At 41.4% G+C, this 13,417-nt stretch overlaps 1 protein-coding gene across 48 annotated transcripts in view; it reads right to left on the bottom strand.

Annotated features, from left to right (window-relative positions):
- Positions 1–6,286: 6,286 nt before the first annotated feature.
- SLC35F5 (solute carrier family 35 member F5) overlaps positions 6,287–13,417 on the bottom strand; it is a 46,163-nt gene continuing 39,032 nt past the window's right edge. For 47 of the 48 annotated variants that reach the window (XM_084808468.1, XM_084808637.1, XM_084808549.1 and 44 more), the window contains 4 exons: positions 13,135–13,225; positions 8,065–8,219; positions 7,431–7,522; positions 6,287–6,768 (listed from right to left, as the gene is read on the bottom strand). In XM_084808468.1, the coding sequence (XP_084664594.1) occupies positions 7,438–7,522; positions 8,065–8,219; positions 13,135–13,225 (331 nt within the window). In that variant the 3' untranslated portion in view covers positions 6,287–6,768; positions 7,431–7,437. Of the gene's footprint in view, positions 6,769–7,430; positions 7,523–7,561; positions 7,977–8,064; positions 8,220–13,134; positions 13,226–13,417 lie in introns of those variants that run through there. The other variant, XM_084808711.1, reaches the window with a different exon arrangement.

The raw sequence follows: 13,417 nt of genomic DNA, 5'->3' as shown, positions 1-13,417 counted from the left end.
AGGAGTGGTCTAATTACTGCCTCTTTTAAAGCGGCAGGCACCACTCCCTCTCTCAAGGAGGAATTTACAACCTCCTGGACCCAGCTGGACAACCCCTCCTTGTTTGATTTAATAAGCCATGAAGGGCAAGGGTCAAGCACACAAGTGGTCGATCGGACTTGGCCAAGCACCTTGTCCGCATCCTCAGGCCTCAGTAACTGAAACTCATCCAATAAAACTGGACCAGACGGTGCTCTGAACGCCTCTACCAATGGAACTGCATTAATGGTGGTGTCCAATTCATGACGAATCTGAGCGACTTTATCCTCAAAGTGCCGCGCAAACCCGTCACAGCGTGCTACCGAGGGTTCCGTCTCTCTCCCTGGCCCAGAATGTAACAGGCCGCGAACCACTCGGAAAAGCTCCGCCGGGCGACACTGAGAAGATGCAATGCTGGTGGAAAAGAACTGCCTCTTTGCCACCCTCACCGCCACAGAGTAGGCTCGATAGTGGGCTCTTACCTATGTTCGGTCAGACTCAGCACAAGTTTTCCTCCACCTGCATTCTAGCCGTCTCCCCTCTTGCTTCATTGCCCTCAGCTCAGGTGTATACCAAGGAGCTGGCCGGGCTCTGCTCAGAGGGAGAGGGCGCTTGGGTGCGATCGTGTCAACCGCCCGAGTCATCTCTGCATTCCACAGAGCGACCTGGGCTTCAACAGGAGCACCAGCCATACCAGCAGGAAAATCCCCCAGAGCCCTCTGGAATCCATCGGAATCCATTAATCTCCGGGGGCGGACCATTTTAATAGGTCCCCCACCCTTGCAGAGGGGAAAGGCCGCCAGAAGTCTAAACCTCAGCAGGAAGTGATCTGACCATGACAAAGGGACAGATGTTAATTCCTCTACTTTCAGATCACCATCCTCCTGCCCAGTCGAGAAAACCAGATCAAGCGTGTGTCCTTTTATATGCGTTGGGCCAATGACATGTTGGGACAGCCCCATGGTTGTCATGGCGGCCATGAAGTCCTGAGCTGCCTCGGATACGGCGGCCTCAGCATGGAAGTTGAGATCCCCCAGGACCATCATCCTGGGGGTCCTCAACACCAAGTCCGAGACCACCTCCGTCAGCTCAGGCAGGGAGTCCGATGGGCAGCGGGGTGGGCGGTACACCAACAGAATCCCTAATCTGTCCCGGGTACCCAACACAAGGTACAGACACTCAAGATCTGCACTCGAATGAGCAGGAAGCCTGGAGAGGGAGATTGAATTCCTATAGACCACGGCAACCCCCCCTCCCCGACCCTCAAGTCGGTGTTGGTGCTGCACTGAGTACCCAGGAGGGCACAGCTGGGAGAGAGTGACCCCTCCCAGTTCCCCCACCCAGGTCTCAGTAATACATGCCAGGTAGGGATCTGCCCTCTTGTACTCTGTAAAGCAACATGCACACTGATGGTGCAATGATGATAATGCATCTTCCCTTCATATTTTCCCACGTTCACTAGGAGACTCATGGAGTATATGAACAAGAAATGTGTGCCATGTAAAGTGTGGGCTAACTCTTAAGAATATGCAACAGAACACATAAATTAGCCATTGTTCTGTGTTCTAATTTTTTATACTTCTGTTATACAAATTAGACACACCAATCCTATTTAGAAATACTTGTTAAGTCACAAAATAAGGGTAAACATATCTATTTTAGATGGAGAAGCTATACGTGACTCCATTGTCATGGGAGGATCCCTTTCTGATTATTTTCAGACTGGCTTATATCTCTGCAGAGGCTGGTGGATGGGCTGAAATGGTCTGCCCCAGGTGCCTGATAGATCAAATAGTTTCCTTGGTGAGGTTCCTGCCTCTTCTGTTGGCAATACTGTTGAAGCCCTAGCTGCCCTGTGGAATACGGACATGGCCAGGGCAGTTGACACTATTGCTCCTAAGCACCCTCTCCCTCTAGTAGAGCCAGGTTGACTTTCTGGTTTGGCAGGAAACTAAGGGCAATGAAACAGGAGAGATAAAGGCTAGAATACTGTTGGAAGAAAACTCGGGACAAATCTGATCAAACACAGACTAGAATCCAATGGGAGAGCTACTCAGTGGTGGTGAAGGAAGTTCAGAAAGTGTATCTCTCTGCTACCATTGCATCTGCACAGACTAGACTGGCAATGCTTTTCTGCACTGTGCGAGGTAACGTGTTACCTGTGTTGGATGCATTCTGAAAAGATGCTGCCTTTTAGAGTTTTTACCTGGTTTGTTTTTGATTGACTTGTCCACTTTTTTTTTTAATGCAAAAGTGATACTTGTTTTTAATGACCTGCTCATTAGGGCCATTAAAATAAAAGTAATAATCCTATTGAGTGTTTGTGCTAGTTCTATGCCAATATAACATTGCAGAAAGCTCAAGACCCGCATAAGCGATTCATATTCCCTAGAAAATGCTGGTGATAAATGTTTCTTCTATATTATCTTCCAAACCTCTCAGCAAACAGACATCGACCTACAATGAAGTTTCTCCCTTTGTCTCAGATGCTGTTACTAATGCTAATTTTAACAGCTTACAAAGTTCTGGCCTTGGGGGAAGCCAGCAATCTTAATCAAAAATGCAAACGCAGAGATAGGAGCATGTATTGCAATCAAGGTCATATTCTAGAAACACACTCTGGGGTAACAAAAGCATGAATAAAACAAGGCAGAAGCAAAGTAGAGAAGCGATACAGGTAGAACACCTGACTATGAAAGTTTTTTTACTGGAATCATGGGAAATGAGTAAACAATCAAGGGAAGGAATTTATTATCATATATCCAGTCAGGGAAAGAAAAACATCAGCATTCCCCCAACCACGCTACAGCTCTTGGGATGCTGGCAGGATAAGCACAGACTTCTGAAGCAGCAGGACCACTTGTTCAAGACACAGCCTGGTCCCTAATCTAATTCCCAGCATCTTCCAACTTGGCATAGTTTATTTTTTCTTTGTATTTTGGCCTGATCTGTTTTAATCTGGTAAAGACCAATATGAAATAGTTTAGATGGGGTTTAATCTAAGAAGTTGGCCCACTGACGTTACTTTCTCTCTCTTACTGAGCTGAATCAGATGCCATGGCAATTCCTGGCATTTTTAACCCAGGAATTGCAGGAACAAGCAGAGGGTGCAAGCCATGTGCTTGTTTTCACTTTTAGTTACACCCAAACCCATAAACTCTGGGTTGTTTTATGGGTTAAATAACCCAGTTAACCCAGAAGGAGCTTCCTCGAAGATTGTTGTACAATTGGGCGTACCCTGGTAACGGTGCATTGCGCTAGCTAATCCTTCTACCACCTGATCGAACCGCGGCTCGGCGGTGTGGCGATGGTTACATTTTGGCGGAGCAGAGTTTGGTCTGGACACGACACGACACCCCAGTTAACCCAACAATTGCCCATGGTTTGTTGTTGGGTTAACTCTGGTTTGTTTAACCCATAAACAATCCAGAATTTCCAGGTTTGGATGTCATAAAACAACACAGCTACAAGGCATGTGGCTTGTGTGCTCCACTTGTTCTTGCAATTCCAGGGTTAATCAACCTAATTGTCACTCTGATGTCTGAAGTGGGTCATTGAAACTATGACATTTTGCAAACTGCTTCACCTTTTGCACTAGCTAAATCATAAAAATGATGAGGCAACTTTTTCCCAGTGTGCCACACGGAGGCATGGGGTATTATTCAATCTTGAAAATACAGAATTGGATCCAGAGGTGCCCTTCCACAAATGGAAAGCATCTTCCAAAACTTGAGATGCTTCTTTCACATGACCCTTGGATGAGAAAAAGTGAACTAACATCCAGCAGTTATCACAAGGAGTAGCGTAATCTTTTGCACACGGCCGTGTACAACCTCTTAAGATATGTGTGGAATTTTGTGCACAAGCTCTTGTACAATGTCTGTTGGCAGAAGGCACTGCACAATTGCACAATCTCAAGATGCATGCTTTCATTAAAACTGTGTTATGCAAAGTCTTCCACTAGCTTTTGTACAACTGTTCACAGAACAGCTTCACTGCCAGAATTTCTTCAGCTCACATATGTCTGGATCCAACCCACTGCCACCACTACCATTCAAATATGAACTGAAATACAATTCAAAAAGAATAATGCAATTTCAAATTTGGGAGTTGAAAGGAGGACAAATAAATAGAAACTGAATGTATTTCTTATATGAACACACAAACTGATATATCTCCAATGGATAAACTGATGTGTCTTCATTATGAAACAGCAGGAATTCAGGTGGATTTCTTTTTATTACCCTATTGTACCCAGAAACTCCACTGTATTTGGTACTGGGTTAAATCCAAATGGACCTCTGTTCATGTAACACTAGTTTCTGTTTCCCTCCTCCACTATGCAGGTCCTGTGCATTTCCAAATGTGCTCCAGTGGGTGCTTCAATCCTCTGTAGCAGATTTGGGGCACACAGGGGTAGGCTGTAAGGACCTGGGGATCTTTGATTTGCCAGTGGTGTCTGTTCTGCTGCTGGAAGGACACCACTGGATACAACTCAGTCTCAAGTACAGCGATTTCTCCAGTAAAAAGAAATGGGGGTGGGGGTGGGGGGTGGCACTGGAAGCATGTTTCTATTTGTACAAAGGCACATGGTCATAACATAAGCCCTGCTGGATCAGACTGAAGACCTATCTAGTCTAGCATCCTGTTTCCCACAGTGACCAGAGGCCTATGGGAAGGCCACAAGCAGAACATGATGGCAATAGCCCTTTCCCACTCCAGCAACTGGCATTTGGATGCACGTTACCTCTGATACTGGAGGGAGGTAGTATAGAGCCATCCTGACTAGTAGCCATGTCTTCTGTTAGCTCTTGCAAAACAGTTCACACCAGGGAACACTACCACTGACAGAATTTCTCTGCTAGCACATCTGTGGATGCAACCCTAAGTCTTTTTTCCTCCTCCTCCTTACCTCCTAAGACCCCTGCCTTTTTTCTTACTGAAATAACTATTTCAGAAGTATACTTCGTATGTATTAAAATTCACTGTCAACCAGAACAAAAAGCATTCCCCACTATGTAGCACTGGTTTAATTCATGAGAAAATACACATTGTAGCAATGTATTACTTCCATACAGACAGAACTCTATCCATTACTGTGACTTGTCCCTCCCTAACGTGGAACTGTTTCCCATTTTTAAATAATCACATTATTCCAAATGAGCCTCTTTAGGTGCAAACAAAAAGTTGTTAATAGGTAATAGTATTTTTCTCCTTTCCCTTTTCAAACAGTAACTGTCCCACTGCTTTTAAAACTCCCCTGAACTACAAAGCTCATCTGTTATGTAGGCAGGGTGCTTGCCTTGGTTGGGGTGGATTTTGCATCAAAATATCTGATGCACATGAAGACTTACAGGGCCAAACTACATGTGAGGTCCTGTGTCCTTTCCTCCTTAGGTGGAAAAGAAGCTTGGTAGGGAGCCAGCGTTTAGCAGATAAAAAGGAAAGAACAGCCTCCTCCCCATCAGGTCATTCATTCCCAATTTCGGCCTCCTGTGGCTGTTTTTCATTTTTACGAAAAAGTCAGGAGAAAGAATCACGGCACTTCCTGTTCTGTGTAGTTTGGGCCACACTATTTGTATGCAAACTTAGACGCTTCTCCAACCCCCTCCTCTACCATTGTCACTTGAACCTAGAGCATTATATTGACCAGGTTCAGATGACATGCCATGGCTCTTCATGGAGATGCAGTGCCCACGGGCGCCAGCTTGCATATCCAACTTCTGCTTGGGGATTGTGTCATGCAAACCTGGTGAGCATGGATTATGCAAGCATTAAACAGACCATGGGTTATACGAGGGTTGAATAACTCTCAAATAACCCATGCTTGCTGGATTCACATGACACAGCAACTTTTCAAGAAGGGGTTGCACATTCAAACTGGTGGCTGCACATGCTTCAGCCTCACTGTGGGTTATATAACCTATGGTGGGCCATTGTGTCATGCAGCCAGCCCCATTGTTTTCAGTTTGTATATGAAATAATTTGGTTCAACATATTTAAAAATGTCTTTGTGTCAACAGCATACAAATATTTAAAGTTTGTATGCTAAATTTGTATGCTAAAATCAGCTGCAAAAGTGGATTTTGATGTTTTTTACCTTTTATATTAAGTTCTTTAAAAACTTGAATTCATTAGGACATAATAGATATTTAAAACACAAGGAACCCAAACCATTACAAGGTCGCTCATATAGATAAGAGGGTATATGTAGTGTGGGAAAGCCATAAAAGCTTCTGAAATAATGAACTTATTAAATAAATTAAAATAATTTTCCTTTCTTTTGTTATTATTCAAGTAGAGCTTATACATCATACAATGATAATTCGTACCTATTACAGGTAACTGGTGTATTTAGTTTTTCATTTGAAAGTGTATACAAAATTATGATCCACAGACCTTTTACAGAATTTGAAAAGTATTTGTAAAAATATTATCCAGCACTTAACAAAAATATGAAAGCTTAAAAAAAAAGTCACTAGAACAGAATTCACTTCCTTGATTGTGTCAAGTAATTTCACCACCTGAGTTCTATAAGGCAGGCTGGTTTCTTAAAAGGACTGGAATTTCCTGTAGTAAAGTAGTTCTTTAATAAAACTGATTCAAGATTGGGAATTGAGAATGCGATAGTGTATTTTTAAGTTTCAAAAGAACTGAAACATTTAAAGATTCAGAAGAGGCACTGAAACATGATTCCATGAGGACTTTCCAGGAGATTGTCTCTTCGCTGAATTATCATTCCATCTTACACTATGAAGAAACAGGGAAAAGTATTAGTACTACCATATTACAATCTGCATTCCTTTGATTGAACCTTATAATCTATATAAAATAATCGTGTTACTGAAGGCAAGATTAAATTGCTGTAAGGCTACAAGTGCATGACAGCTTGCTCAGTATTTTTGCACATGAAGGGAAGAGGTGGATGGATTCTTGGAAAATGAAGGTTATTTTTCTCTTGTGACATCATTACACCAGGACAGGGTTGGGCAACTTGTGGCCCTCCAGATGTTTTGGCCTACAACTCCCTGATCCCGCAATATTTGCTATGTTGGCTAAGGTTGATGGAAGTTGTAGGCCAAAACATCTGGAAGGCCACAAGTTGCTCACTCTGCACTAGTACCTGGGCAAGCATATTTGGCAGTGTTGTTATGATGCCTAGTTAGCAGCAATTATTATAAATTTGTATTTATTAAATTATTACATTCATTTATATAATGCAAATTTAGAAACTGTACAAATTTCTGTGATGCTCCCAGATCATCTGAAGTAGTATTGTCATGGTAGTTGCCTTCAACTTGAATACCTAAGCTGATTATCAGCAATAGAAGGATATGGAGGCCATTCCATTTTGGTAACATAATGTGTTCCTTTTATAATGTAGGTGTAAGCCAGTTTACAATTATACATACCTGTTGTCTAAGAACAACCACTTTCTCCATCTTCTTGAGAAACACTGTGCATTGCAATGAGACTTTCACATTGCTCACTTTCTTCGGATATTCTACAAGATTATATAGAGTTGTGAAATTATTTTTTTTTTAATTTATGCAGAGCATCATGAAAACTACATAAGCAAATCCACAATGCTGGTGCTGGTAGGACAGAAATTATCTTGGTTTCTATAAGAGACTGTCATGTATGAACAGCATTGTGTCTAGAATCCCCAAGAGATCAGAATTATTTTGAGTGCTTCTGCTCTTCAGTATGCCTCATTTCAAGTCTGTTGGCCCTAAAACTAACTGATGACTAAAATAAAAAATATCCAGCATAATGTGAAAGAAAGAATGTTTCCTACACAACCACATCAGAGCATTGCTGGGAAGAATTTAGACAATAGGAGATTCAAACTTTAAGCACTTAGAGCAGGGTCCAAGGAGAGTATATATTCCAGGTAGTTTCAAACCAGATCATGCAAACTACACAAAGTCCTGTAGATGTAGTCTTATGGAGGTCACCTGTGGTAGAAGTTAGGATTAATAAAGATGTACATCAAAAGGAGCCCAGGTAGGGATGGAGAAAAAAGCTGCAAAGAAATTATCCCACCTCTGAATACGATGTTTTCTGCAGATGAATACAAAAACTCTTCTAATTCCCACCATCACTGGATCCCAGTTATTGTAGTGACATAAGAGAGTTGCAATGAAAAATGAAAAAAATACAGGGATTGCCCCTGCAAAAAATAACCAAGAAAACTGGACCTGAAATTAGAACAAAAGGAATATTTTGTTATTTCATCAACAGTAAAGGAAGGACATATTTCTATCCTGTCACATATTTGGGTGGGATAGAAAGCTTCTTCAAATACTCTTTCCTAGATGGGGTAGTTCTGGGAACAGTTTTAAATGCACGTGAGTAGGACTATCCAGCTTTCAGACTAGCACTTCTTTCAAAATAGCTTCCAATCCTTTATCACATGTTTATATACAAGGAGCTGAAAATATCTGATATACAGAAACAGAAGCCAAGCTTCATAAAAGTTCTGGCATTTTCCAACCTCACCATCCACTTTCCTACTTAATACAATCTAAACAGTGTACGACAAAGCAGGATAAAGCTTATGTGGGTTTAGGCCAGAGTTTCCAAACTGCCAAGGGAAAAAAACCCTGAGGAATATTTGTAATCATGAAATTTTATTTATTAAACAAGAAATGGGGGGAACATTAATTCAGATACATTGACATACAAATATAAGGTGCAGTCTTACACTAACACACTGGGTTGGTTTGCACAATTGAACAGTCCACTGTGGCTTATTTAAACCATGGTGGGCTGTGGTGTACGCTTGTGGCCATTTTGAATATTCAAGCCATGGCTTGCCATGTCATCTGAACCTGGGACTGTGGGTTATGTGAGGGTTAAACAACCCTTGCATAACCCATGGTTTCTGGATTCGGATGACACAACATGCTGAGGCTTTAATATTCAAAAACTGCCTGGCATGTGCCATGCTTCACTGTAGCTTAAACAAGCCACGAGGGGCAGTGGAGACTGTGTGAACCAAGTCACTGTTGTACTTTAGATGTAATAATGGTCAAGGTATGTATAGCTATCTAATACTTCGGTAATGAAAGCATCTCTCTGCTCACTCGCTCCGTTCTTTCATTCATTCTTTCGTTCGTTCTCTCTTTCTTTCTCTCTCTCTCTTTCTGTACCGCCCGATAGCTGAAGCTCTCTGGGTGGTTCACAAAAATTAAAACCAAAGAGTGCACAATAAAACAATACAAAATATATAAAACACTTGAACATGCTAGGCGTTTTTCAGCATATTCTGATAAGTGTGGTACACTGTGGCTTTGTGAGAACCTGAAGTTCTTTGCCATTTTCTACTTTATAACAATTGCTCAGTTAAAAGGGGATCCCACAAAACTAGAAGCAGATCCTAACCTTTTCCAGGTGGCAAAACGTAGAGAACAGGGATCACAGAAGGTAGCTAAACACAGCAGTGTGTTTTATTCAGTGAACTTCTTTAAAGAACTGAAGATCCGCAGGGAGGGAATTTCCCCCGAAATGAACTGATATCAAGAGATAATCACGTTTGAGATAAGAGATCTGATTAAGTTGGGATTATCAAATTTAAAAAAATGAATTGGATCCAAAAGGTTGGGAAAGTGGAACACTTTCATGCAACCAATCTTTTCCCTTTCCTCTTCCATCCTGAAGCCCTTCAAAAAGCCTCTATTGAGGGTCAGTGGGGCCCTTCTGAACAGCTTGGGGTGTCACAGGGGGCTGCAATAGGAGGAGGAATTGCCCCAAATCTTAGCTCTGCTCATGCATGTTTCCTAGGAGTGATTTTGGACAATTTGTCCACCCAGCGTGACACAGCCCAAGCTGTTCAAGAGGCCCCCGACCCTCAACAGAGGCTCTTGGGGAGCAGGGAGGGAGGGGGGAAAGATCGGTTGTGTGAGAGACCTTCCACTTGCTCAACCTTTGTTTAGAATCTTAGGTAAAGATTGCTTACTGCATCCTATATGTCTCTACTCAGAAGACAATCCCATTGAGTTAAATAGGCTTTATTCCCACTTAAGTGCGTAAACACAATTGCAGCCTGAGAATCATCTTTAATTTCTGAAGAATTACACAAGTAATGATGTATTAGTTATATCATTAAACAAAATCAATTAAGGATTTGAGATGAATCTCAGAAATGGCCTACATTAACACTGGGACAAAGAGTTAGAAGATCTTATGACTCCATGGCTTTCATTTATCATATACATTGAGGATGACTGCATTTGTCTTTATAAGCCAGTTCTTCTTGTTTTAGTTGTACTAACAACCAAAGAGCAGGGCACCTCTTCATTCACACACTATACCAAGTCTCAACAAAAATGGTTATTCTAGCCATGCCCAATCCCTCAACAACTATTACTTCTCACCTAATGCCACTGGATTTGCACATAACTAAGAATGAAAGGACTTCCCCTGTTGTATACCTTTGGGGTTTTTTTGTTCAGTTGTTTTTAGTTCTGTTTCTGATCCACTATCCTATTTTTACTGTATTGTACTTTTTTTAGACTGTTGTTTTTTAAATGCAGTAATAGTAAGGTGTAGGAGTTGTTGAATGGAGATGATGAGCAAGACAGTGACTGCATTTGGACAAAACAATAAACTGTGGTTTATCATTACAACAATAAGCCTCAGTAAGTCTCAGGCTCCCCCGGCCCCCGCTCTTCTCCCACACTGCTGTGAGGAGGAAATTGAAAGCTTTTGCTTCCATTTTTAAAAAACTGCATATTAGTAATGTGCCTAAAAGTGAAAGTATGGTTAATCTGGCAACCAAACTCTAAACTGTGATTAATCTTAACTACAGTTTGTTGAAAAAAAAACAGCTTGATAATCCATGGTTTCAAAAACAGAAGTGAAAGCTTCCTTGTGGCACCATAAGAAAGGACAAACATTGCAAGCCCAAGGCTCTCTGTGGTTCATTTCTGTCCGGTAATGATATAAGATGGTTTACTTCCGAATGCAACCACTATGGAAAAGAGGGGTGTGTACGTGTGTGTGCCAGTTTTCCACATAGGCAACATTCTTCTTTGGTGGTGCTTCCTTCTGGTCAGGTACATCCTGCAATGTCAAAACTCTGTTACTGCTATCCAGCACCCTATAGCCATAAGTGGTTTTGCGGATCATGGACCTTAAAGCTGGAGGTAGGGGAGGAAGATAAATTGCAAAGGAAAAATATAATCTCATAGTAGGGATCAGAAATCTTTCACCAATGGATAAAGCAGAAACAAGTGTGAATTATTTAATTTGAGGGTCTGAATTGTGTGAATTACTTAGACATCAATCCAAAGCCATTGTTGGCTGTTAAAACTGGTAGTTACATCGTTGCTAATCTTACATTATGTCTAAAAATCTCACTTTAGAATAGAAGTGTCATAATAAGGGCAAATTCAACCTGCATTAAAAATGAATATGAAAAAGAGGCGACACTTCCACTGTGGCAAGGTAAGATAACGTTCTGCTGCATACTTCACTCATTTAGGGATTTCCAAGTCTCTCTAAATAGTTCCCCTGCAGAATCCTCAATATACTGGTACAATAATTTCATTTCTCAAAATGTCCACATACCTTTCTGATCTCTGCACCTCTAATTGAAAAAAAATCTAAATTCAATATAATCCTTTCTATTCTAGAGAGCCAGTGTAGTGTAGTGGTGAGAGTGACGGACTGGGAGCCGGGAGATCCGGGTTCTAGTCCCCACTTGGCCATGGAAGCTCACTGGGTGACTTTGGGCCAGTCACAGACTCTCAGCCCAACCTACCTCACAGGGTTGTTGTTGTGAGGATACAACGGTGAGGAGGAGGATAATGTAAGCCGCCTTGAGTTCCTTGCGAGAGGGAGAAAGGCGGGGTATAAATGCAATAAATAAATAAATAAATAAATAGAAGAAAGCCCAAACTATATTTGAAAGTAATTTTAATTATGACAGCTGGCATCCTAACAGACTAACAACTGGTGGTAACAAATAACTGTACCCATGATAGCATCTTTTCCTACTCTGGTCACATGAAGCTTTCAATAGTGGAGACTAAAGCCAAGGCATGTTTGCAATAAACTTTTCACTACTAACCAGAACAGAAAGTGTGCATAAATGCTTTGAAATAGCACGGCTGTCTGAGTATGATTGAGACACATTGTGATGGGGAACATAGCACTGCAGGGCTTTGTTCACACACAAACATTTACTTGCATTTGGAGAACTCATAACATACTGTGAACTTGTGCTCTATTACCCCAATTAGCACCATCAACATTCTAGGGTTTTCTATGCAAACTCATTTGAAGCTTTTTGAAAACAGGATTTAAAGTAAACCCCTGACAACAATTTTGCACTTCCCCCCAAAGGTACGTCATACAATGTTACACAATCCCTTTACCTACCTGCCTCAAATCCCTATATTACTTAATTCTAACAAGTTACAAAATGCCTTTTTATTTGTAAAACACAGGTTTATATTTTTACGAAACTCATGGGACTTGATCCTTCCCCATGAGTTTTGCAGGTGCAGTGTCTCTGTGCAGAGGGATCCACAAAGAGTTTTCCCCAATTAGCAAGGACAGCACCCTGGGAAATGGAATGTCCATATGTGCCTCCCATGTTCTCATGCAGCCCATCGCTTTGGTCTGCCAAGGAACATAAACGCAGAGGATTATTAGCTACTTGCATGGGCCTATCTTTGCTGGCTTGTCCTGGTGTGATGCCTGCACCCATATGTGGCAACATAAGCAGGGAGAGGAAAGACATAGGACTCTATTATGTCCTATGGTGATCCCCCCCATATGTAAGCACTGCACCTGCAAAGACTGTCACTTACATTTTTTTTATTTCTCACAACTGCTTCCCAGCTGTTTTTCACCATTTTAAACCATAACTTTACTAGGATACACTTTATGTGATCATCCACTGATAAAAAGAGAAGGATGCATTTAAGACAGTGAACATTAAATGATATTGCTGGAGAAGCAAAAGCTATTATCAGCAATTAAATGTAACTATTTCTCCATATCACAGCTATTTCACCACTTCCTATTCATGTGCTACTGCCCTTAAGTTATCTGTTTAGGACTCTTAACAGTATTCACAATGGTGATCAATAAAATTTACATTACCTTTTGCATGTACATGTCAGCTATTATGGACAGAGGTATTGTAAGGCTCAAGGCAAGTGTGCCAATCAGTGATGAGGTAAGAAAGCAGCCCCTAGGAAAATGTTAAAATATAGAGACTTGAGTTTAAAAATAAAATAGCTACAGCACTGTTGAGGTGCAGAAGCAATTTTCATGAGTATACAGCATGGATAGGAGAATTTGTGGGCTTGTTGTGGCCTGTAAACACACTGGTTAAGCCGAAAGAGTTCATGAGTGTTTCCTTTTATTTATCTAAATATTTCTA

Source organism: Heloderma suspectum, chromosome 1 (assembly GCF_057233095.1).
Source record: "Heloderma suspectum isolate Gila_16-S chromosome 1, 16-S_ref, whole genome shotgun sequence".
Taxonomy (NCBI): Eukaryota; Metazoa; Chordata; class Lepidosauria; order Squamata; family Helodermatidae; genus Heloderma; species Heloderma suspectum.
Note: the sequence above shows the minus strand (reverse complement) of the source record. Positions and strands in the feature narration are given on the sequence as shown.